General features: G+C 32.0%; 1 protein-coding gene across 5 annotated transcripts in view; it reads right to left on the bottom strand.

Annotated features, from left to right (window-relative positions):
- RALGAPA1 (Ral GTPase activating protein catalytic subunit alpha 1) overlaps positions 1–26293 on the bottom strand; it is a 314150-nt gene that overhangs the window by 85906 nt on the left and 201951 nt on the right. For all 5 annotated transcript variants that reach the window (XM_044664768.1, XM_044664769.1, XM_044664766.1 and 2 more), the window contains 3 exons: positions 25144–25212; positions 23678–23812; positions 22914–23097 (listed from right to left, as the gene is read on the bottom strand). In XM_044664768.1, the coding sequence (XP_044520703.1) occupies positions 22914–23097; positions 23678–23812; positions 25144–25212 (388 nt within the window). The remainder of the gene's footprint in view (positions 1–22913; positions 23098–23677; positions 23813–25143; positions 25213–26293) is intronic.

The raw sequence follows: 26293 nt of genomic DNA on the forward strand, positions 1-26293 counted from the left end.
CAGGGCTTTATCTACTGTGCAATGTATAAGAAAGTAGAAAGATTATATAAAGCCTGGGGAATGTTTTTCTTGAATCTCTAAGAATTCCTGCTACTGTTTAGAATTGCTTATGGCAAAAATTAAGAAATATTTCTTAACGAGTAAAGGATTTGAGCATTTAAAAATTTCCAATCTGGGTGGAAAGTAGAAGCACAAAGGGGAGTAATATGAAGGAGAACTCTGGAATAGTAGGCTGGAGACAGATGACAAAGTGTTTTAAGTGCCAAGCTGAAAAGGCTATATTTTATCATAAAGGCAACTGCGAATCAGTGATGGCTCTTTAGTAGAGTAACAATATGTTCAGAGTTACATGTCAGGAAAATTATTTTGGCTGAAGGATGGATTGGAGAGGATGAAAAGCTCAGAGATTTTGAGTGATAAGGATTTATAGAAGTCTTCAAAGTCTAGTCCCCTCCTTTTATACATGAGAATACTGAAAGGTCAGATATTAAGTGGCATGCTTAACATAGGAATTAACAAGTCAGGATTTGAATGCAGGTTCTCGTGGTCCAAATTCAGCATTCTTTGCATTACGCCATATTGAAAGAGACTATAAGTACAGAATCCGGTGAAAATATTTACAATACTTTAGGTAAGAGGTGATTTAGATCTGAAATGGGTAGTTCTAAGTATGGAGAATGGAAGAGATGCAAGATATGTTGTAGAATTGACAAAACTGGGGAACTAATTGGATATTGGAGGTAAAAGAAGGATGAGTTAAGGATGACTGAGACTTTGTTGGTAACTAGAGGATTGAAAAGGAAAAGGAGAGCTGAGAGGGCAAATTTAGGAGAGATGAGTTCTGTTTTGAATATGCTAAAAGATAGTTATGGGACAATCATATGCTTGCTTATGGGTGATGTAGAACTGGAATACAAAAGAGAAATTTGGGCTAGATACACAGATCTGTTAGTCATTTGTTTAGAGATGACAACTGATACTGGGGGTGGGGGGGAATGCTGATGAGTTGATGGAGGAAGAGCACACAGTCTTACAGAATACCCCTGGTTAGAAGAGGGTATTTTTACAAAGATGACTGAAAATTAATAAGTAGATATAAAGATAAAAAGGAACTGTGAGAGAATATTGGCATGAAAATCAAGGGAGGACAGTATCCAAGAGGAGTTAATCAACAAGTGTCAAATATTCCCATTATATGACATTCTATCTCCTGCCTCCATGTCTTTGCAAAAGCCATTTCCCTTTACCCTCTTCCTCCAATGCATGTTCTATTTATTTAACTTCTGTTTCAGAGAATCTTTACCTCCATTTAAGTCTCAGTTTAACTGCTGACTCCTACATAAGGCCTTTTCTGATCTCCCCAGTTGTCAGCAATTCTTACCACATTTGAAGTTAGTTGATATACAATGAATTTTTTTATTCATCTGTTGTTATTCAGTTGTCTCCACTCAGCAAGCCTACTGAGAAAAAGGTTTTTTCTTTTATTCCAGAGATTATCTGTGTCTGGCACATAGCAGGCACTTAATAAATGCTTGCTTTTCATTAAATTGAAGTAAAAAAGGATGAGGATTGAGAAAGCAGTTTGACTTTAATGGTGATGTCTGAAGGCAGACTATAAGGAGATTAGAAAAGCATAGGGTAGAAGGTAGGTCATAGTTCTTTCTCTGTAACCCCAAAACAAACCAGAACCATCAAAATGTAATAAAATTAGTAATAAAAGGAAAAGATAAATTAAAAAATAAAACTTCCACAATGTAATTTTTAGAGGAAAATATAGTTAAAGACAAACATTTATAGCTTCATGGTTCCCGTCCAATATTTCCCTCCTTTCTCAAAGCCTTACTATAGTACTGTATTGAGGAATTTTTGTAGGTTTCAAGGAAAAAAAATTTTATATTCCAAGGAGTATCAATCATAAAAGAATAAGATTACTCATGTGGTCAATATGAAATCAAACAATAAAAAATTATGAAAAAAAGATTGCTGTGTGAAAATAATACATATTGAAAAACAGAAATTACTAAAAACAAATTAAAAAAGCAAACACAGTCTAAAGAAGTGTTTAATTGGATTGTTCTTAATGCTTCTTCCTATACACAAACACAAACCCTAAAGAAGTTTTTATTGTAAGTTTTTACGTATTAGTAAAAAGGTATATGCTAAATAATGACTAGCTAATTCAGAATTTAGAGATTCTAATATCTTAGGGGCAGCTGGGTGGCTCAGTGGATTGAGAGCCAGGCCTAGAGACTGGAGGTCCTAGGTTCAAGTCCGGCCTCAGACACTTCCAGCTGTGTGACCTTGGGCAAGTCACTTGACCCCTATCGCCCACCCTTACCACTCCCAGGCTAAGGACTGTCCCTAGCCCAGATGAAAAAGGAGGAGGGTTGGGCGTGGGGCTAGCAACCCCACCCTGTAAAAACTACATCTGCTAAAGAAACTGCAACCTAAAGTAGGGGCAGCTGGACTAGCTCAGTGGATTGAGAGCCAGGCCTAGAGACGAAAGGTCCTAGGTTCAAATCCGGGCTCAGACACTTCCCAGCTGGGTGACCCTGAGCGACCCATTGCCTACTGGTTGTGGCCCTATGCTCCTAGAATGGAGTCCCAGGATAAAAAAAAAATATCTTAGCAGTCTGATGAATCTTCTCAGTAAAGATTCTAAGAGGGAACTATTTGAGGAGAATGTGAAGATCTCATCAACTTGGTATCTTTCTCCTCCCTCTGACCAGAGGAGGTCCCTGGGAACTTCAGAAAACTTGTTTTTTTTGACTTCTCATTGGAGTTCTAGTTCTATCAGTGTCCCTAGATCAATGGGTACAATAGAGAACAGATTTGATTCAGTGAGGACTTTACTGTAAGTCTGAAAGAGAAGCTACTTTATGCCTAGTGAATTTTATGGGTACTCCACAAAGGGTGGAAGACTTTGAACTGAATTGGCCTGCTACTTTATGGTTGACAAGTTTGCTTAGTCAATACTAATATATTTCATGATTTCATGTGCAATTGATAGCTTACTTTTCTGAAAAGACCAATAAACTCATTAAATCAAGATCTATCTTGAGAGAGATAAAATTATGAAAATTTAAAATGAACAAGGTAAATTCACTACAGGGAATAAAAAGAGCATTAGAAACTGTTACATAATAAATGTTATCAAAAAATCAATTCTTAATCAACTATTACCAGGGACTAGGGATGCACTTACAAAAAAAAAAACAATTTGTACTCTCAAGGAATTTATATTATTCTGAAAATATAAATCTAAGAATTCAAAGAAAACCAATGAGTTTTTACATAAATTCAGACTATTCAACCTAAACAAGAAATATTAAAGTACCCAGTCTAAGATAAAGAAATCCAGCAAGTCCTAACTAAAAGACATAAGGGAAAAATAAAAGGTCAAACAGATTTACAAGATAATTCTACCAAACATGTAAGAGCAATTGATCTAAAAATTAATATGAAATATAAACAAAAAGTTTGCTATGCGAATCCATGAGAAAACACATGGTCTTGATAGCCAAACAAGATGAGAGAAAAAGTAGAGAAAAGTAACCCAACCAATCATTCTAATGAATACTGAAGCCAAATGCTGAAAATACTTATAGAAAGATTATATAGATGTATATCTAGAAAATATTTTACTATAAACAAGTTGGATTTATAATGGAGAAAAAAAGAACATATAACAGCAACATAGAAAGGAAAGAAATAAGCAGTTATTAAGGGCCTATTATGTGCTGGCCATTGTAGGAAGTGCTTTATAAATATGAAATCATTAGGTTCTCACAACAACAACCCAATGAGGTAGGTGCTATTATTATCCCCATCTCAAAGATGAGGAAACTGAGGTAGAGATTAAATGACTTGCCAAAGGTCATATAGTTAGAAAGTGTCGAGGCCAACTCAGTTTTCCTTTACTTTAGGTCTAGCTGCCCTTAGATATAAATGAAGATAATAAAATCTAGATGGTATTTGGAATGGAGGAAGAAAAATGCCTTAGATAAATTACAGCTCTCCTATAAATTTAAAACCAAACCAAGTATAGATATAGAAGGGCCTTCTTAAGTATGATCAAAAGCACCTATTTTAAAATTAGAAAAATACTGTTTAAAAATGGAGAAATGTTAGAAACCTTTCTAGTACCATCAGTAGAAAGTAAGGATGTCTACTCCTTACTATTACTGGATACAGGTCTAGAAATTCTAGCTAGAAAATAAGACAAGGCAACAAAATCAAATGTATAAACACTAGCAAAGCAAAGAAAAAAACTATCCCTATTTGCAAGTGACAAGATTGTAGACTTAGAGAACCCCAGTGGAATAGGGAATAAAAGAATTGTTAAATAGTTCAACAAGGTATCTATCATGATGCAAAATAAATCCATAAAACTATTAGTAACATTTATATATACCACTATTAAAAATTAAGAAGAAATGAGATATATTTAATTCAAACTTACTGCAAGATATTTAAATAATCTGCAAATGACATACCAAGATACTCAAAAGATTTCTATTAATACAACTAAAAGCATACTTTCTGAAAAGGAAGACTTTAAAAAGTTGGAGAGTTGCTAATCATGGTTATGGTAATGTCAAAAAAGGGGCAATACTAGATAAGTTAATTTACACAAGAAATAGTATAATAAATTAATGAAGTAATATTGTTTAGAAATAGGCATAATATCAAAATAAATTCAGAAAACTAAGATCAGATAGGTCCTGTATATATCCCATTCAGTTCTGAAGCTTGATCAAAGTGCAGTCTACTCTTATGTAACAAATCAAGGAACACTTTGATTACCAAGTAAACATACTTTGGTTTGAGCCTAGAAGATAAACTCTGAAGAAGATAGCAAAGCCCCCTTAAACAAGTCAAATTAAAGCCTTGGAGGAAAAATTGCTCTTCCCATAGTGATGGCAAAAATATTTTGAAGAAAATTAAAGAAATATAGAATTAAAAAGCTTGGCAGGAAAGAACGGCAAAGAAAATCAGGACCTTAAAACAGATAGTGAAAAACCTCACTGAAGAACTAAATGTCCTAAAAATTAGAATGAACCAGAGAAAAGAATTGCTAAATAAAACTGCAAGTATGTGTATATATACATATATATCTCAAAAAAACTAAAAAACTTAAAAAAGAACATCTAAGATATATAATCAAGAATGATTAATCTGTAAAACATTATAGAAAAAAATCCAAGAATTATTGAATTCTCCAAAAATTATGATCAGGAAAAAAGTCAAGAAATCAAATTTCAGGAAGTTCAGGAAATGAGTATTGTTCAGAAAGATTCTGAAAACTATAGAAATAAACTGAAAATAGAAAGAATCACTAGTCATATCCTAAAAAGGGACTCCAAAATGAAACCTCCTATTTACATCATAACCAAAATGCAGAGCTTCCAGATCAAAGAAAAAAGATATTATAAGTAGATAAAAAAGAAGGAAGGCAAAATACCAAGTAGCCTCAAATGAGAATTATTCAAGATTTTGCAGATACTACTACAAAGGAGAGGAAAGCTTGAAATGTCATATTCTAAACCTCAAGAGGAATGTTTACATGCAAAGATAGCCTAAACCGAAATGGAATAGAATATTTAAAAAATACCTAAGGAAGGGACAAAAATTTCAGGTGCCAAGAGAAATCGGAAAAGAGACATATATTCGCATAATTAAAAGAAAAATATATAGGGAAAACTGTTTACAGGTTAACTGGGGGATAAGAAAAGAGTTAGAAAGCAAAATTAAGAAGACAAGACTATCCATTGGTGGATTTGGCCTGCTTTGAAGGTATTAGGAAGAATAAGAGGGGTATGGGAAGATATTGAGGAAGAACGAAGAAGGGGGAGGGCTATAACTATTGCATAACAGATGTGCATTAAGAGGATAATTATATAATTGCGGAAAAAGAGGTAAGCCTTAGAGAATGGGTATCATTCTAAACCTTACCTTCATTTGATTATATAAATACAATTGCATCTTCCCAGCTCCTCAACAAAAACACAAAAAAACCCCCAACTTTTTATTGACATACATTTAACTCAAAAGAGAAATAGCAGAATAGGAAGGTACAGAAATAAATCAGGTGGATTTAAGAGGGAGAATGGGATAGATAAGGAAAGTTAAAAATCTATAATGCCAAAGAAAGAAACATAAAGATAGACTAAAAGGAATAAAGATTGAGAACCTCAGCTAAGGGGCACAATAAAGAAAAAAGAGTTGTTACAGAATAAAAAACATTAGGAAACACCCCTCCTACAATTTTCTACTAATTTATAAAAAGGGAAATACATAATTAATCATAACTGTGAATATAGATGGAAAGAATTTGCCCATAAAAAAGAAGACATCAAAAAGGATTAGGAAGCCTAATCCAAACAATGTGATGTTTTCAAGGGACACATTTGAAACACAGATTAAAATAAATTTAAAATGAAGGGTTACCAAAAAATATACTTAAGCTTTACTCAACTAAGGCTAAAATAAGCAGAGAAAAGATAAATAAGCAGGGAAATTGCATTCAGCTAAAAGGCATTACAGACAACAAATCAGTATCAATACCTAATATTTATATACCTAATAGCATAGCATCTAAATCCTTAAAGAAAAAGTTAATAGAATTGGAGTAATATAGAAGAATTATAATACTGAGAAACCTTAATGTATCCTCTTTTAGACAGACCTAGATAAAAATAAACAAAAGATAAACCAAAAAGAAGTTAAGAACTTGAAAGGGTGAATTAAAAAATAGAGATAATAGATATCCAGCGAATACTGAATAAGAAGAAAAAAGAATATACATACTCATAGTTTTATATGGCACCTTTGCCTAAGTATATGCTAACAAAACAGATAAAGAAAATAGATAAAATGCTAACAAAAAAATTTTTAAAAATCAGATTAAAAAATAAGAAATAAGATTGTTTAAATAATTCAATACCAAAACAAGAAATTAAACAAGCCACACATAAATTTCCAAACCAACTGGATTCTTAGGTGAACTCTATCATTCAAAAAATAATTTCAATATTACATAATTTGTTTGCAATAAGAAAAGAAAGCACCGTTCCAATCTTCTTCCATCACAGAAATATTGTATTGCTATCTACATTTTTTTTTAAACCCTTACCTTCTGTCTTGGAGTCAATACTGTGTATTGGCTCCTAGGTAGAAGAGTGATAAGGGTAGGCAATGGGGATTAAGTGACTTGCCCAGGGTCACACAGCTGGGAAGTGTCTAAGGTGAGATTTGAACCTAGGATCTCCCATCTCTAGGCCTGGATTCTCAATCCACTGAGATACCCAGCTGCCCCAGCTATCTACATTTTTAAGAGACAAAGAAAGGAAACTATAGAGCAGTATATTTAATAAACACTGATGCTAAAATTTTAGCAAGGAGGAAGCAACATATTATAATACATTATTCAATTTGACCACGCTAGGTTTATACCACTAACACAGAGTTGGTTCAACATAAATGTGAAAAATTATGTTAACAAATGTGAGTAATAAAAACTATTTGATTACATTAATAGATGCTGAGTTTTTGACCAAACCTAACACGTATTTCTATAAAAAATTCTAAAAATCATACAAATTAATGGCCCTTTTTATAATGTAGTGAATATTATTTATCTATATAAAAGAACAAACCATATGTAATAGAGAAAAATTAAAGGTCTTTCCAATAATATTGTGGGTAAAGCAAGGATGCCCATTATCACAATTACTACTTAACAGTCCTAGAAATGCTACCTATAGCAATAAGAAAAAGAAATTGAGAGGCTAAGCACAGTCAAAAAGGAAATAAAATTATTGATTTTTATAGATGATCTGATGGTATATTTAGAGAATCCTGGATAGTCAAACTAAAAATTAATTTAAATAATAAAAAACTTCAGCCAAATTACAGGATATAAAATACAGACAAGTTGTCTGTATTACTATATATAACCAATAAATCTATTAGGGTCAGAAATAGAAATTTCCTTCAAAATAAATAAAAGAATCTATAAAATACTTAGGGCTTTAGAAGTATATCTTCCAAGATTCACAAAGAAATTATAAGAATTGAATTATAAAATATTCTTTTTTAGAAATATAGACTTAAGTAATTGAAGGCTATTAATTGTATATAGTCAAATGGGTGAAGAGCTTAAAAAAAGATGAAACAACCTAAATTAATTTACCTAGTAAACACTGTTCCAATGAAACTCCAAGAAAAATTTATAAGACAGGAAAAAATAATAAAAAAATTCATATGACAAAACAAGGGAAATAATGAAAGTGGGAAGGAAGAGGATACATCAGTATTGGTACTAATATATAGTATAGGTATTAAACTATTATAAAGCAGTAATCTTTCAAATGATTTATACTGGATTAAAAAAGGGAGATATCAATCAGTGGAATATATTATATATTATATTATTAAATATAACATTATAGTATAGAATATACTTAATACTATAATAAGCATATGTTAAGTATGAAATACATAGACTCAAAGAAAAACAGTACTATATATTTTTGATAAATCTAAAGGCCCCAGGTTCTAGGGGAAGGATTCGTTACTACATAAAAATTGCTTAAAACCAAAGAGTAGTCTGAAAGGAGTCAGGTTTAAACCAACAACTAATATTATAATATGCAAAGATAAGCCACAAATAGATCTATGACTAAGTGAAAAAAAGGTCATATTAATTGGAGAAACAAGGAAGAAATTACCTTTCATATCTATGGATGAGAGAATATATGACTAAGAAAGGATTTAAAGATGACTGTACAGGATAAAAGGGACAAATTTGATTTTCCAAATTTAAAAGTTTAATACAGACTGAATTATAGTAAAAGTTAGAAAACAGGAGATTATGAAAGTATCTTCGCAATAAGTTTCTCTAATAAAAATCTTATTTCTAAGACAAATAATAAATTGATTCAAAATTTTAAAACTAAGAACTGATTTCAACAGATATCAGTCATAGTCACAGGATATGAATAAGTATTTTCAGTGGAAGAAATTCAATCTATTAACAGTCATATGAAAAAATGCTCTAAAACACAAATTTGAGAAATAATTCAAACAACTTTGAGGTTCCACTTTGCACCTATCATTCTGGCAAACATGACAAAACAAGAAAATGAAAAATGTTGGTAGGGCTATAGCAAAATGGCACATTCCATCATTTTTGATGAAGCTTGAACTGGTCCAGCCATTCTGCAAAGCAATTTGGAATCACGTGCAGAAAGTTACCAAATTAGTATCTTCTAAACCTGAGAAGCCTATAATTAAGAGAAATCAAAGGAAAAAAAGATCTATCTATCTATCTATCTATCTATCTATCTATCTATCTATCTATCTATCTAAATACATACATACATATATATATATGTATATATATATATATACCAGTTGTTTTCATCATGGTAGCTAAAAATTGGAATTAAGGAGATGTATTCATAGAGGGGAATGATTAAACAAATTATGGAATATAAATATAATAGAGTATTACTGTGACATAAGAAAAAAATAAAATGGATAATTTTAAAGGAAATTGATAAAGATCAAAGTGAGCAGTACTAAGAGAACAATTTGTTCAACGATAACATTATATGACTAAAAAACTTTAGGACTCTTATCAACATAATGATAAACTATGAATCCATAAGAAAAAAAGATGAAATGTGCTAATCACTTCGAGACAGAGCAATGATGATGAACTTACAAAAAAAAGACAAACATTTTTGGACCCGGCCAATGGAAGAATTTATTTTAGCATTGAGGATTTGTTGTCATCTTTCTTTTAAAGCTTCCTGGAGTTGGTTGTTATATTAAGAAATGCTAATTTTTATGAATTTATTTTGTAGCTTCCAATGTTGCTGAAGCTATTAGTTATTTCAATTAATTTATGGATCCTCTAAAATATCTAAAAACTATCATGTTATCAACAAATAAGGATTTGTCCTTATTTACATGTCTTTCTTTTCTTTTTCTTTTCTGTTATTTCCTTTAACTTTCTTCATACTTTTAATTCTTTTCTCCTGCCTTGTTATTACAGTTAGAATTTCTAAAACTAAATTAAATGGATGAGGGAAGGGGCAGTCTATATTTCACTAATGTATTTATAATTTCTGAACTGAAACAATAAATGACGGTAATCCATAATTCTCCTTTGGTCCTTAATCTTTAGCAAGTTTGAATACTTATGCTGTATTTGTATCATCAAAGAAGTTTGAAAGAGTGCTTTCTTTCTAAATTTTCTGAGAATAATTTGTGTAGTTAAAAGTTTGATAGGATACTACAAATTCAGTTCTCCCTTCCTTCTTTTAATAGCTTCTTTTATCTTTTTCTCCATTATTTTCAAGACTTACTTTTGCCATTTATTTTTGGGGTATCTAATTAAAGGAATTGTTTTATACTAATTACATGTAATTAATATGTTAACATTTCCACGTAAGTTTTTCTAAGTTATATGACCCAAATTTATCTCCCTTCCTCATTTCCCCTCCCCATCCTGGGGCTGGCAGTTGATTTGATCTGGGTTGTGCACGTTATTATCATGCAAAACTTATTTTCATATTGTTAATTTTTTCTAAGTAATCTTACAAAATACCAAAATGGGGTATCTGATTTTTAAAATGCTTGTTCATTACATGAATCTTCTCTTTTGCTCTTTTGTTAATGGATTTTTTAGGGATGTAAAATTTCCTGAGAATACTTTGGCTGCATTTCAGAAATTTTATCTTATTAGCTTTCACATATCATTATATCTATCATTTATTCTTTGACTCATTATATTATTTAGGCTTTTATTATTAGGTCTCCATGTAGGACACAGGTCTATTGTTTGAGCTCCCTGAACTGATTACTATTTTTATTGCATTGCATTTTGTAAAAGATGTGACTAGTATTTTTGCCTTTTATAATTATTTGCATTTTCTCTGTGACCTAATATATGATCAATTTTTGAAGAAGTTACATGTGGTGTTGAAAAATTTGCACATTATTTAGTGCTCCAATTAAAGCTTCAGGGCTAATAATTTATTCAAACTTCTATTAATGCTTTCAGTTTTGTCTAACTATGAAAAAGGAATATTTAAATCTCCTACTATTATTGTGATATAACCCAAGTCTCCCAATTCAGTTAATTTTTCTTTCATGATTTTTTTATTCCATTTGGAACATTTAAGTTTAGTATTTATACTGAATTGTTATTTATGGTCTCTCAGTATAATGTAACCTCCCTGTTTATAATTCCTGACTTTTTTGGATTCATATGAAACATTACAAATTCTGTTCCAGTGTTTTTATTCAAAAAATTTTTTTTTGCTTTTTAGATATATTTAGATTTTTTCCTTGTATGAAATAGATTGTGGCATTGTTTTGTTAGTTTGTCACTATTTTTCTCTTTATTGTACTGTTTAATTCATTTGCATTTAAAATTATGAGTGATTTATATTCTCTTCTACTTCTGTCTGTGATACTGATTTTTTGTTTGTTTCCCTTCCTCTTTCAAGCCAGTGCTTTGTCCATATGATTAGTTTTGTTTATTCCACTTTAATGTAACTTCATTTGCATAGTCTCTATGTTTCTCAGTATCAACTCTCCTCTTTCCATTTACCAAACTTTTTCTTAGTTTTAGAATTTTACTTAACTTACTGATATATTTTTTCTATCTTTTATCTAATTCTTCCCTTTTTCTCCTCCTCCTCCTCTTCTTCTTTTTTAAAACTCCAAGGCAGAAGAGTGGTAAGGGTACAATGGGGGTCAAGTGACTTGCCCAGGGTCACACAGCTGGGAAGTGTCTGAGGTCAGATTTGAACCTAGGACCTCCTGCCTATAGGTCTGGCTCTCAATCCACTGAGCTACCCAGCCTTCTTTAAATAGGTAATTTAAAAGCTACTTCTTCCTTCAAATATTAATTTTCCTCTTTTTTTTACTCCCTTTTCTAAAAAAATATTTTTTTATCTTGCTCTTAAATTATTCTCTTCACATTTAGTATATTCTAAACTTTTATTCTTTGTCTCTTGATTTGTCTACCTATTTATTTCTTCTTTTGCTTAAGTGTTTTCTCATGGAATCAAAACTTCTAACTTTAGATTCTTTTCCAAAAACATTTTTCTGGTTACATTTGGAGACCTTTGCCCTTTACTTCTTTATTTTTCTATCATGTCTCACTCTTAAGAACAATCAATTCAAAGGATAGGTGTGATGAAGTTTTCACTATTGTCCTTTGGTAGAAATTTCTCCATATCCCAAATTGAGCAGTTCAAATGATCCTCTGTTTTGCCCATAGTCATTTTCTCTCCCTTTTGTCATATGATCTTCTCAATGGGTCTATTTATATCCTCTTTATGATATTTTTGCCAAGGAAACTCCCAAGAGGAGTTATGAAGTGACATGAATTGAAAGTCTGACTGAAACAAATCAACCAAAACTCGATGCTATCTGTCCTTAGGAATTTTGATTCCTTTTTCCTGAGTTAAGATGATTTTCAATGAGAATTACTCTCTAATGAAGTCATCCCCCACTGTAAAATCCTTATCTCCCAATTGTGAAATTGATCTCTGACATTAGAGTTTTTTCTTTTGTCCCCTTTCTCTCAGTCAGTTAAAGCTTTTCCCTTTCTTTCTCTGGTTTTAATGCCTCCCTCTGCAATCCATTTTCTTGTAGCCTTCCTTGATAAAAGACTATAGGAGTTATCTTCCTTTGGCTATTTATCCATTGACTTTATTAGAGTACATTGCACATTTTCCTCTATTCTTCACCTTAGCAATTTCCTTTCTATGCAACTTCCCAACCAGCAATTAGCCCCACAAAAATAGAGATTCACTTGCAGGGAAATCTCCAGTGTTTAGTACATGGTGCTTCTGGTTTGCCTGCTCTTCCATGGTAACCACTCCTAATTCTTGAAATTCTTTCATCTTTTTCCCTTTGTGTATTTACCAAAACAAATCTCTTACTGTACTTTTTGCATATGTGTTTTAACCCAACATATCTTGCTAGGGTTGTTTTTTCCATTATAATCTTTTGGAAGATATATTTACCTTCCTTTGGTTTTTATTTGAATGTATTTGTAAGATGAATAAATACCCCCACATCTATTTTTTCCCCTTTTTAAAGAATTATTTCAAATTGTCTCTCTTACTAATCATCTGCTTTTCAGAAGACATTATCCCAATGCCTTCAGTAGTTTTGGGCAAGAGTATGATAGTCTTGTTATTAAAATTTTTTCTTAATATTTTATGATTTTTCTCTTGCTCATGTGCTGTTTATTATTTATCAATGGAATTATGGAACTTAACCACTATATAGCTTAAAGTTTGAAATAATTTTTGGTTTTGATTTTTTGGAAGTGACATGAATTCTTTCAATTGGTGCTTTGTTTCCAATATTCAGAAGTTCTAGGTAGTTTCTTATGTTATTTCCTGTATTTTCACATTCAAATTTTTCACTGGTCATGTTCTTCTGGAAGGCCTATGATCCTCAAGTTGTCTCAAAGGCACTATTCTTTGAGATTAATGTGTTTTCTCTGATTATGTATTTCTCTAATGTTATTCTTATTGCTTCTCTTCTTCCAACTGCCCTTTGCTTTAGTATATTTTTATTCACATTCAATCTCTTCCATTTCTTTGGAGAGATTCACCACCATCTATTAAAGTTTTTCTATTCTACAAATTATTTATGCTGTGCAGGGCATAAGTGTTACCATTTATACCCTTCTAAATTATCTCAAGATTCTGATTTTTCTCTTGAACATCCCACTGTGGTTCCCTGCTCTTGTGAATCCAAAGGGTGCTATGTTTTTATCAGGTTTAACACCTTTTGTTTGCAATATTTATTTAGGAAGTTTTTAGTATCTTGGATTTTTTGTTGGTCATTTTTCCTTTTTTTTCCCCACAGGTTTTTAATAGAATTTTCTTACCTGTGAGATCTTTGATGCTCTGTTTTTTTCTTGTTTTTCAGATGTTTACATTCAGAATTCTCCCTTCTTTTATGATAGATTTACCTCTGGGCCTGCCCAGGCTGCCAGTATAGCCACGTGCCTTAGTTCCTTCAGATCTTTAATCCTCTGACTGTGGAGAACCAATGTTCGTTGCTTTTCATAGGCTGTGGGTAGGGAGTCTGGACTAAATTTCTCCTGCAGGGAAACTCCATTCACACAGTATCCTACTCCCAACCTCTATGCATCTTCCTCTATCTCATGTACTTGGTCTGAGTCAAAACTTGATGCTTACAAAAGGACAATGAAGGGAAAGGTAAAAATGGTGTATGCTCTTAAGAGATTTGAACAGGAGGGAAATCCCTGATCTTGCCCAATATACAAGCCATTTCTGGCAAAAGCATGAGAAGGAGGGCTGATTTAGAGCCTTCAGTTTTGGTATTCTCCACTGTTAATTCCTAGGGCTTCTTGCTTTCTTGTCCAGTGAATTCAGCAGTAATTGCTTTACCACTGGTACATAATTCCTATTGTGGGGAATTTTTTAATTTATGGAGACTAAAAGAAATGCTGGTCCTCTATTTTGATCATGTGAACTAGAAGCTTTCTTTTCTTAATTTCTTCTTAAATGCTCTTCATTTTGAATTTTGACATCATCAATCGACAGTAATTGTTCTTCTTTCTAAAGTTACTAGAGATCTCTTAATTACTAAACTTAAAGACCTCTTTCTTGATATTTTTCTATATTTTACTTTTTTTTCAACACTTGACATTTGTTTTTCATTTTCTTCTGGATGACCTTCTCTCTGGTTTTCATGAATCTCCTCTCTCTTGATTCTCTGCTCACCTGTCTGACCATTCTTTCTCAGGTCCTTTTCCTGAAATCTTCATCCTAACTAAAAGCAGGTATTCTCCTGGGTCTTCCCTTTTCTCTATATATTTTCTTACTTGGTATTCTGGTCAATTCCCATGGGTTTAAGTATCATCTCTAGGTAGAGAATTCTTAGATCTTCTTATTTAGCCCTTATCACTCTCCTAAGCTCTAAGTTCTTTATCGATTACTTGCTATATATGGGAAATTTCAAATTAGATGTCCCATATATACCTCAAACTAAACATTATTTTTTCACCCAAATCCTCCCCTCTCCTAAATTTTCTTATGGCTGTCAAGGGCAATACTATTCTTGCAATCTCCTAAGCCCACCATCAACTCTTCCCTGTTAATCGCCTTACATTTTCATTCACTTGTTATATCTTCTAATTTCTTTCTTTTCAGCATCTCTCACATAAATTCCCTTTCTCTCCAGACACAACCCTAGTTATGGCTATCATTGCCTCTTGCCTGAATTATTACAATTGCCTTCTAATTGATTTCTCTCCTTCAAGTCTCTCTCCACTCAAATCCATACATTCTATTCTTCCTTTCCATGTATTCTACAATCCAATTATATTGGCCTCCTTACTGTTTCTTACGAAGGTCATGGCAAATCTTTCTTTGTGTCATTGCACTGACTCTTCCCCATGCCTGGAAGAGTCTTCCTCCCAACTTCTGAGTCTTAGAATTCCTGGCTTCCTTTAAGACTCAGTTTCTTCTCCAGAGGCCTTTTCCAGTCTACTCAGTTTCTAGAGATTTCCTTCTAAGATTCCCTTTCAATTACTCAGTACCTATCCTGTACATATTGGTTTATAAATGTTTTCTTCATTAAAATGTAAATTCCTTAAGGGCAGCATTGTTTTTCATTTTTAATTTGTATCCTTTGCATTTAACATAGAACTTCAATAAATTTTCTGACTGGTCAAAGCTATCTGGTAGTTTAAAAATACTTAGAAAACTAGATTAGTAAAGTTGACTACATAAGCAGGAAGAAGCCTTAGGAAACAACTGTTTGATATATGATAAGTTCATTGGTTTTTAAGTGCACCTAAAGGCTATTTCTTAGGTCCCACTCTATTCTCTCCTTATATCCTCTCTCTGTTACTCAACATATCCAAAACAGGACTCATTAACTTTCTCTCCCCTGTCTCTCTCCCTTCAAATTTGCTATTATTCTTCTAATATTTCAGGTTCATAACTTAGGCACTAGTTTCAACTTCTTACTCTCCCTCACCCTACATATTAAATTGATTTCCAAATTTCATTATTTCTATCTCTACAATATTTCTCATAAAAAGTCATTTCTCAGTACTCATAAAAATAAACTACCACCTCGGTTCAGCCCTTATCACTTTTTCTCCTTGATTACTGCAATGGATAAGCCTTACCTTCCATCTTAGAATCAATACTATGTATTGGTTACAAAGCAAAAGAGCAGTAAGGCTTAGTTAGGCAATTGTAGTTAAGAGATTTTGCCCAGGGTCACACAGCTAAGAAGTGTCTCCATCCAGATTTGAACCCAGGACTTCCTATCTATAGTACTGGCTTTTTATCCACTGAACTACCTAGCTACTCCCATTCCATCTTCCACACCCTTTTAAAGTGATTTTCATTAAGTACATATCTATATCATTTCTTTAATGAAGAAACACTAGTGGCTTTTTAATACCTCTTGGATAAAACAAAAACTCCTTCTTTTAGCTTTGAAAGACCTTCACAGTCTGAACCCAGTATATCTTTTTACTTCATGATATATTACTACCCCTTATTAAATCTGTGATCCACTCCTGGGCTATGCTCCCAATGCTAGATTCCATTTCCATGTACAAAGGACTATTAGAAGATATGTGCCACTTTAGTGATGTAATGCCTCCCAGAGTTCCTCCTTAGCATCAAGAGAAATAGACTCCTTGTCTCTTTAGCAAGTAGAACACCATCTTTGGAGCTACAAGACTGTCACTTCAATGTGTGTAACTGCCACACCCTCACTCCATTACTATACTAACATTGAGCCCACAGAATTTAACTCTCATGTTTATGTAACTATAAATAATACCCTTTAATATCTCTTTAAGTCTTGTGTGTAGGTTTCCTTCATTTCTCTACCTCAATATATAGATGCAACATAAAACCGAGGAAAATGGCAACATAAAACCTAACATCATAAATAAAAATCTCCAAATTCTTTTTGTTAATTTTAAGTAGATGGAGAAGCTCATATTCTCAGTCCTCTCAACCAATTTCTTCACTAAGAATCCTACAACAGAGACCTAGATACAAAGATTTGGAATAATATATTATTCCTTACTAATTAAGATCTTAGAACTGTCCCTTACCTGAAAAATAATTAAGTATCCCCAGGGCAGAGACGGACAATATGACCCAGTGGGCACAGAATCATGTGTTATCTTTATCCTCTGATGAAACATTAGTCAACTTTACTGGGTAGTTGCTAACTTTCTCAGTCTCTGCTCCTTTACCAATATAGTACCTATCCCCTATGGAACTCGCATGGACCAGGATCTGCAAATGAACTTCATTATCTCTCTACCAAATAACTGCATTGTCTATTTTACCTTCACTGCCATTGGTGCCTTCTGAGGGTATAGAAAGTCCATGATTACTTAGAACACCAGAGCTATCAGTATCAAAGATACATTGACTAAATTTACATTCCCCTCTCCTCAGGGAACCGCTGAATTTATATAGGAGATAGTCAGATCTGCTGCTTCATTTAGGCTATCACCCTCTCAGGTAGTGGGTCTTGAGTGCAAGAAGAGACTTCAAAAAGACCAGCTCTGTATGTTAGCCCCTACCTTTGCGAAATGGACTGACTTCTTTATGGTGTTGGAGTTCATTCCTATTCACTGCCAGCTGAAAATTAGGAAAACTAAAAGCACAATAAATCCTATTAATAACAAAAATAATAAAACATGATTAAGATGAATAGATACAAAAAAATTTAATACTCAACTACATTAAAATGCAACAAAAGCAGAGGAATAAAAGGACTTCTCACCTATGTTAATGCTTGCCAGTGACTGAAGGCTGTGTAGTTTGATGGAAAGAGCTCTGGGATTAGGAAGGTCCTGAGTTTAAATCTATGCTCTGCCAGTGTGATTATGAGTGAATATGAGATCAGACTCTTTGAGCATTAGTTTATTGGACTAGGTGTCTTCTGACCTTCTGGTTCTAAATCAACAAACTAATAATAACCTTTTCTTAATACTATTAAAAGCATATGATTAGCATTATTTGTTAAAGAGGAACAATGGAAGCTTTCTTATACTTGGGGGTAAAACAAACATTGTAACCATTATTATTGAATATAGTGTTAAAAAATAGTAACACAATAACATAATAAAAAGAAAGTGATGAGATAAAAATAAGAGATAAAATTATCTCTATTTGTAGACATTATGATAGTTGAATTAACGATATTAATTATTAAACTTCACTGAAGAAATACAAAAGAAATTCACAAAACAACTAGCATCATATACATATCTATCAATACACTGGAGGAAGAGATTAGGAAGAAAAATCACATTTAAGACAATTAAAATATCAAGATATACAGAACTAAACGAATACTATATACAGAACTAAAAGAAGACTATTTTGTCTCTATTTAACTGGGGAGAACAAATTTCCATAGCCCAGATGGGGTAAATAACTTACCTAAGGCCATATAAGTTATAATTTTCAGAGCTGGGACTCTTCCCACTACATCATATTGCCTTCAGAATATTAAAAAATTTAATGAAAAAATAGTATGAAGGATAGGAGGGGAGGGCTACTGAAAACACTAAATTTAAGAGAATCACAAACTTCAAGAACTGGAAGAGACATTTGTAGAACAGATTGTTCAACTAAAATGTCAAAATAAATTCCTTCCACAAAATTGGACAAGTGGTCTAGGGAGGAGAAAGACATTAATATCTAAGGTAGACCATTCCATTTTCTGCTAATTTCCTTAAATTAAGTCAACATTTGACTCTCTGTAATTTCTAAGTAGTCCTACTTCTGTACTCTCGGTTTGGAAAAAACAAATCTAATCCTATCCATCTAGTAATGTTTCAAATATTTGAAGTCTTCAGACATTCTCTAACCTTTTTTTCTTCTTGACTAAATAGCTATAGTTCTTTTAGCCAATCCTTACACATATAAACATGTAAGCTTTCTGTCAATATGACTGTCCTGCAATGTATGTTATCCTCTTTTATCAACATCTTTCCTAAAATGGGGCAATAAGAACTGAACATAATACATCATATGTTTTAAACAATCATTCAATTCAATATTTATTGAATGCCTAATATCTGTCAGGAATTGTGCTATAGAAAGAGGCAAAAACAGTCCTTGTCTTCAAAAAAGCTTATAGTCTATCGGGGTATGGGCAAACTAATATATACAAACAAGCTATATACAAGATAAACAGGAAAATAATTAACAAAGGGAAGGCATAGAGGGGTTGGGGAAAGTTTTCTAATAGAAAATGGAATTTTGGTTGGGACTTAAAAAAGCCAGGGAGGTTAGTAGCCAGGGAATAGTAAAAAGGGATAGAGGCATAGAGGACAGCCAGAATAAATGCCTAGGGCAGAGAGATTGAATATCTTGTTTGTGTAACAGCAAGAGGACTGAAGAGCTCATACATATATAAGAGGAAGATGGGCTTTGAATGCCAAACAGAGCATAATCAGGGCAGATAATTAATTTGTTATGGTCATTATCATTCTTAATTCACATTTTATTAGTTTTCTTTGGCTGTCATGCCTTCTTTTATTTTAAAAACCTTACCTTCCACCTCATAATTAATATCGTATAATGGTTCTAAGGCAGAACTATAGTAATGGGAGTTAAGTGACTAGCCCAGGGTAGTACAATTAGGAAATGTCTGAGGCCAGATTTCAACCTCCCACCTCTAGACCTGGCTCTTAATTCACTAAGCCAGGTACCTAGCAGCCCCCTTACAAATGAGCTTACAATTTACTAAAAAACTCAACTCATTTTTCATAAAGTGTTCTCTGGTTTATGCCTCCTCTATCTTGGATTTGAAGAGTTGATTTTTTTTACTTAAACCGAGAATAAGCCTTTATAAATATTTATCCCAACTAAAATACAAAAATACAGGTAATATTGACATGTCAAAAATAATTACAAAAATAATCTAGAAATAGATAAAAAAGGAAATAAGTTCAGTCAAAAACATAAAATAGGACCTATAAACATGTGTGTAGAAGTCTATTATTTGATAAATTCACAAACAAATTCCAGAGGAACGGATTCTTATTTGACAACCACCTCTGGAAAAATTATAAGTGATATGGTGATAAGGTTTAAGTCAGCATTCTATACCTTATACTATAGTAAATTTCAAAACAATAAACAATCTAAATATAAAAAGCTAGTGTAGTAAAAATTAGAGGATTTACAGTTAAAACTTTTAAAATTATGTGTGGTGCAAAAATTGTCAATCATAGAACATATACTAGAAAGTTTATTAATATAGATACTGCTCTTTTTGCTGTTCCACAAAACAACAACAAGAAACAACATTCCATCTCTCAATTTCAGCCATTTTCTCTGGTTGTCCCTTGTGCTAGGAATCCTTCTTCAATTCTGCCTACTAACTTCCTTAGCTTTCTTTAAGTCCTAACTAAAATTCTATCTTTTATAGAAACCCTTTTCTAACCCTCCTAATTCTAGTGCCTTCCCCTTTAAAATTATTTCCTATTTATCTTGTGTATAGCTTACTCTGTATATATTTCTTTGTTTATTCTCTTCCCTATTAGATTTTAAGTTCCTTGAGAGCAGAAACTGTCTTGCCTTTTTTTCATATCCCTGGCACTTACAGCACAGTGCCTTGAATACTTAATAGAATGAATTGAATTATTAAATAGAAAATTCTGATTACAGACAATTAATAAATATAATTTATATATAAATATAAACAAATAAATAAAAATAATCAAATCAGGCACTTAGAAATAAATAAGGATCAAAAATCTAGAGCTGGAAGAGATCTAGAAGTCATTTGGTCCAACTCTCATTTTATAGATGAGGAGATGTAAGATCTAGGGAAAATAAATTACTTTCTTAGAGTCAGAGGCAGGATCTGATGCTGGTCTTTTGACTCAAGTTAGTGCTTTTTCCAATGTACCAGGTTTGTTTGCAGATTCAAGAAGAAATTCTAAAAGAACAAACCTTATAAGAAAACTAAAAGGCAGATATCAATACTACAAAGATTTTGCATACAAGGCATTCATTTAATAAATTCTACTCAGTGTTGTCTTTTGAGATTGTTAAACAAATCCCACAGCACTTGCTATAAACCCATAATTACAGATTATTATGGCTTACAAAGCAGGAAGGCAGAAAGAGCTGCTGCAATTCACTACATTCACTACAATGTAATAGAACACATAGAGGAAGTTAATTTTGGTTGATGTTTTAAATAGTGGCTTTGCATAATACATATAGGTGAAACTATAATTAGAAGAGAATAATCTTCTAAGGCCTCTTTTATTCTGCCCCTGTACATGATGACTTTTAGCTAATAACACCATTACTATTTGATGAAAAGGCAACTACATCTACTATACTTCATTAAAATTAATAATTATAGCTACTCCTGCCAATAGTTTTCAAATCAAATTCATTTAGTGCAATACTGAGCTTATTGAGGATAGCTCTATGTCTAGAATTCTTTGCCCCAAAGAAGCACTTGAGGATGAGGAAGCATGCCTTGGATAAGGGGCATAATGATTAGCTATTTTCTCTATACTAAAAAACTAACCCTAAAACCCAACTTATCATATAAGTTACAACAATCCACAAATCACCTTGGCTATTTAAAAAAAAGGTTCTGCATTTATCTGGTCTTTTATACCCTTAAGGTAACCTAAAGGCTTCAACTTAACAGAGGTGAAACATTGTATTAAGTACCAATATTAAATACATCTATTTCAACATTTTTCTCCTCTCCCTTACTGTAGTTGTTTGATACTGGCACAGTATATTTTATATGAAACTAGAATTATCTTGTTAAAAAGCTAAACAAAATAAAAAATTGAAAAATATTTTAATTCTTAAGAATACTCTTTTGAACAACAATTAAATGCCCCACTCTCCATAAAACTATAGAACACCATTTCCCCACAGAAAGAGATTAACTTAATTTCTCCCATATTTTGTTTTTAAGTAACATCAGCACAGCACTCAAGAGTTAATTTTAATTTTGCAAAGCTACTAAGAGCTGACTGTAGTTACCTATGACAATTATGATCTTTGTCATTCATTATTTACCACTGTTTTAGTGGCATAGCTTTTCTTAATGTACTAAAGTGTTATTTAAATCACTATTATCTGTGCATCTATACGTAGTCAGATATCTTTTGTCTCTCTAAAAAAATTTGTAAGATCCTAGAAAGAATTATATCTTCTATATCTTTGAATCCCCTATAGTGACAGTAGGGTTCTCTTGAACAATCTATATACACCAATAAATCTTTGCTGATAAGATTTGAAGATAATCAATAATTTGAAGATAAAATTAAAAAAAATTTAGATTAATTAATTATAATGCTTCAAACCATATATAAAGGTATTTGTTACCTACATTACTATTTATCAAATGAGTTAATATCAAGGGCTCAGCTAAAAAAAAAAAAAGGAATTGTCTTGGGCATTTAAAATTATGAAGACCAAAATGTAGAGTCTAGAAAGGCCTACTAATTCCTGGCTCTAACACATAACCTGTGTGATTAGGGACAAATTGCTTAACCTCTTGGTGTCTTCCCCACCTGTTTCCCTAGGAAACTTGATAACACTCCATGTTATAGAGGAGTTGGTGATTTATGTAAATGGAATGAGGTTCTATAACATCCTACATTGGCAAAATCACAGAATTAAAAAAAAAAAAGACTATTGCATTAGTCATACCTACTTTAATGTTATTAAAAAAATCCCAAGAAATTCATGCTATAACACATTTGGATTAAACACTTAATATGGTAAAAAATTTCATCCTATTACTCCATTTCCTAAAATTTTGTAAGCAAGTCTGTTCTTAACACAATTCATCAACTGTACCTTCTGTGACTGGCTGGAGTTTTGATGATCTTTCTGAATCTGGGGAATGTAGAGGTTCAGGCTCTTTCAGACTTTCCAAATGCATGAAAGGATCATAATCAATTGAGGCTAAATCAGAGAGGCTTAGGGGAAAGTACTTAGGATTGCTGAAACACTGAGCTCCATAAACACATCCATGAAGAACCTGAAAACACAGGAAATCAATGAGCCAGTTTTATTTTTCAATTTATGTATTAAAAGAAGAAAAAAAGAAGCAAATTTTATAAGAAAACTTGGTAGCATTTAGGATGACAAGGTTTGGTTACCTGGAATTCCAGGAAGGAAAAGGAAACCAGTTCAGTCTCTTGGTTTTAGAGAAAAGGAAACTACTAAAAAGTAACAGGTTAAATGACTTCTCAAAAATTTTCCAGGTAAATAAGTAATAGAGTTGGTTGGAACTCCAACCTATGTATGTATACCACATGCAAACTTTTCCCCTTGTTCCCCTCTTAAATTTTTTCTTCATTCCTTATGCCAACAAATTTATTAAGCAAGCTAAAAAAGAACCACTTCGAGGTATGAGTAAAATTTTATTCATGCCTCTAATATCAAATAAGGACCCAATTTCTTAAAAAAATTTTTTTACACACACATACAAAATAACAAAAAATAACATGTTAAAATTCCTACTCAGTAAATTATACCAAGTACAAAACAAATCTTTGTGTACCTAGGTCTAAATGTAATATACTGGAGATACCAAAGAAATATTCAAGCAGAAATACCTTATAAATACAATTGAGGACAGACTTTTCTGTTTTATCATTTTCAGTTCCTGTTGTATGAACTGGCTGGAGTAGTGTTTTTAAAGGCAAGGCCATGATCCAGTCCAATAAACACAAAAGTAATGATACCACCAGCTGTAAAAGAGGATTTGTTTCAATAAACATTCCATAAAAACAGCACCTTGAAATCTAATAGTTCCCCTACACCCAATTATTTTTTACTTCACAGTTTTGTTATGCAAAGCTTCGGTCTACAGCAAAAATAAGTCAAGCATCCTAAGGAATATATAAAAATAGCTAAATTTTAAAAATTCAAATAGGACCAGCAAAGGTAGAATTCATCATAAAATTCGTCATAAAGAGTAAAAACAAAATAAAGCACACTATAATTTTAAAGTTGTCTCCATTATGTAAAAATAGTATTAGAATGGGTAGCTATTATCAACCCAGAAGCACCTAATATATGGCACAGTTAAGAACTGAACACTAATAATACAACATAGGCACATACAATACCTAAATATATGTGTGTATGTACATATACATGTACAAAATAAATATATGATGAATAAATAAAAACAAGCATAAAGTAGTTAAATACAAGATGTGGGTGTTACTAGATGAGGAACCAGATAAAGTTTTGTATAGAAGGTAGTGCTTGAACTATGTTATGAATGAGGTCAGAGATTTTATAAGGGGGAAATGCGGAGGAAGTGAAAATTGAAAGAATGGGATGATCTATTAAGCCTATCAAAGTCATTTAATTGAAATATTTTTATTATATGTTTTACCTCTTTGTCTTTGCCATGTTGACTTACACATAACCAGGTCTCTTGGCAGGGAAAAAAACAACTAGCTCCAACATTTTCTCCCATGCAACTGATTTTCATTAAAGAAGTTTCCTTGGTCCCTTTAAATATTGGTCCTTTTAGGTTTTAAACACTAACTTAAAAAAATTATTTCACCAAAATTTGAAAAATGAAATAACTTCCAAATGGCAAATTATATTAAGCAGACCACAAATAGTATTATAATCTTGGGAACGAAGTAGAGAGTAAGTTTCTTGGTCTTCAGAATTATATTATAATTCAAACTCATTGTGTACTTCACATGTTTAGAAATGTCTAATTTAAACACCCAAGTTAACATAACCATTCCCCAAAGTCAAAAATTTTAATAACATGACATAAAAAGTCCAACTTATTACAGATTAATAAACATTGCTTTAGAATATGAACACTTTATGAAACATATGAATGACAAAATGAAAATCAACTTAATTAAAGGGAAACTAAATTATAATATAATAATTACATATTATGAAATTATATAAGTACATATACATTGTACACTAGAAGATATTTGTAAGAGGATGAGCCCACATCCATAGTAACACAAAGTATTTGTAAAAATAATTTCTTAAAACTTAAATTTATTATATATTAAAATTATATGTGTTTAATTACCCTCTTGTCAATTTCATAAGATGAAGCTTCTGTACTGGGTAAAAGATGAGTAACAGTGGCTATCAGTATCTATAGACAAAGAAAAATAATTATTGTTCTTTTAAAAATGTAACTAATCAAAATCCTTTAAATTTTAATGATTAAATATTTTCATCTAAATTAATTATTAAATTTATCAATTATACTGCATTTAATCACTTCAAATAACTTAAAAAAAATTTTTTTAAACCCTTACCTTCCGTCTTAAGAGTCAATACTGTGTATTGGCTCCAAGGCAGAAGAGGGTTAAGGGCTAAGCAATTGGGGTCAAGTGACTTGCCCAGAGTCACACAGCTAGAAAGTCGCCGAGACCAGATTTGAACCTAGGACCTCCCATCTCTAGGCCTGGCTCTCAATCCACTGAGCTACCTAGCTGTCCCCTTCAAATAACTTTTTAAAAAAAGGTAATGTCTATAAACACCCTCAAATTTCAAGCACATAATTTACAATTTATTTTTACAATTCCACATTAACAAAATATACATAAACTAATTAAACTAAGCACAGATATGATCTAAAAAATCACTAAAATTATCAAGAAATACTAATTTTACAACAATAAGGTTTCCCCAGCATGGAACTGTAATGCAACAAAAAAAGATGCTTTATGGTGATTTTAAAAAACAAAATGCCTCAAAACTGTTTCCCCCTCAATAACAAATAACTACCTCACATGACTCAACTTTGTCATTTCTATTGTACCTCTGGGTCTGGTTTCACCTAGAGGGTTCAAGTTTTAGAGACAAATTCAAAATTATTGCATCAGTATATTAAATCCTTCTCCAAACAAATGGCAATGAACTGATATATCAGGAAGAATATAGTACATTTATGAATTTACAAAGTATATTGCTTTAATAGCTGCATTTTTTAAAAGTCGTACCTATTTCCAGAGTTCTGCAATTAGGTAACCATTAGTGAACTGTTTTAGTATTTTGTGCTTTTGTTTCTCATCTAAATTTGTGGAAACAATAATTCTTGCTTCCTTCTCTACATAGTCTACCTACTAAGTCTGTACATAGTCTACATACTAAGTGAAAATGGGAAAACTAATTGCATATATGTAAACTGAAAAAAAATTTATATCCAAAGGAAAATTTACATTGCAATA

The sequence above is a fragment of the Gracilinanus agilis genome, chromosome 2 (genome assembly GCF_016433145.1).
Source record: "Gracilinanus agilis isolate LMUSP501 chromosome 2, AgileGrace, whole genome shotgun sequence".
NCBI classification, from domain to species: domain Eukaryota; kingdom Metazoa; phylum Chordata; class Mammalia; order Didelphimorphia; family Didelphidae; genus Gracilinanus; species Gracilinanus agilis.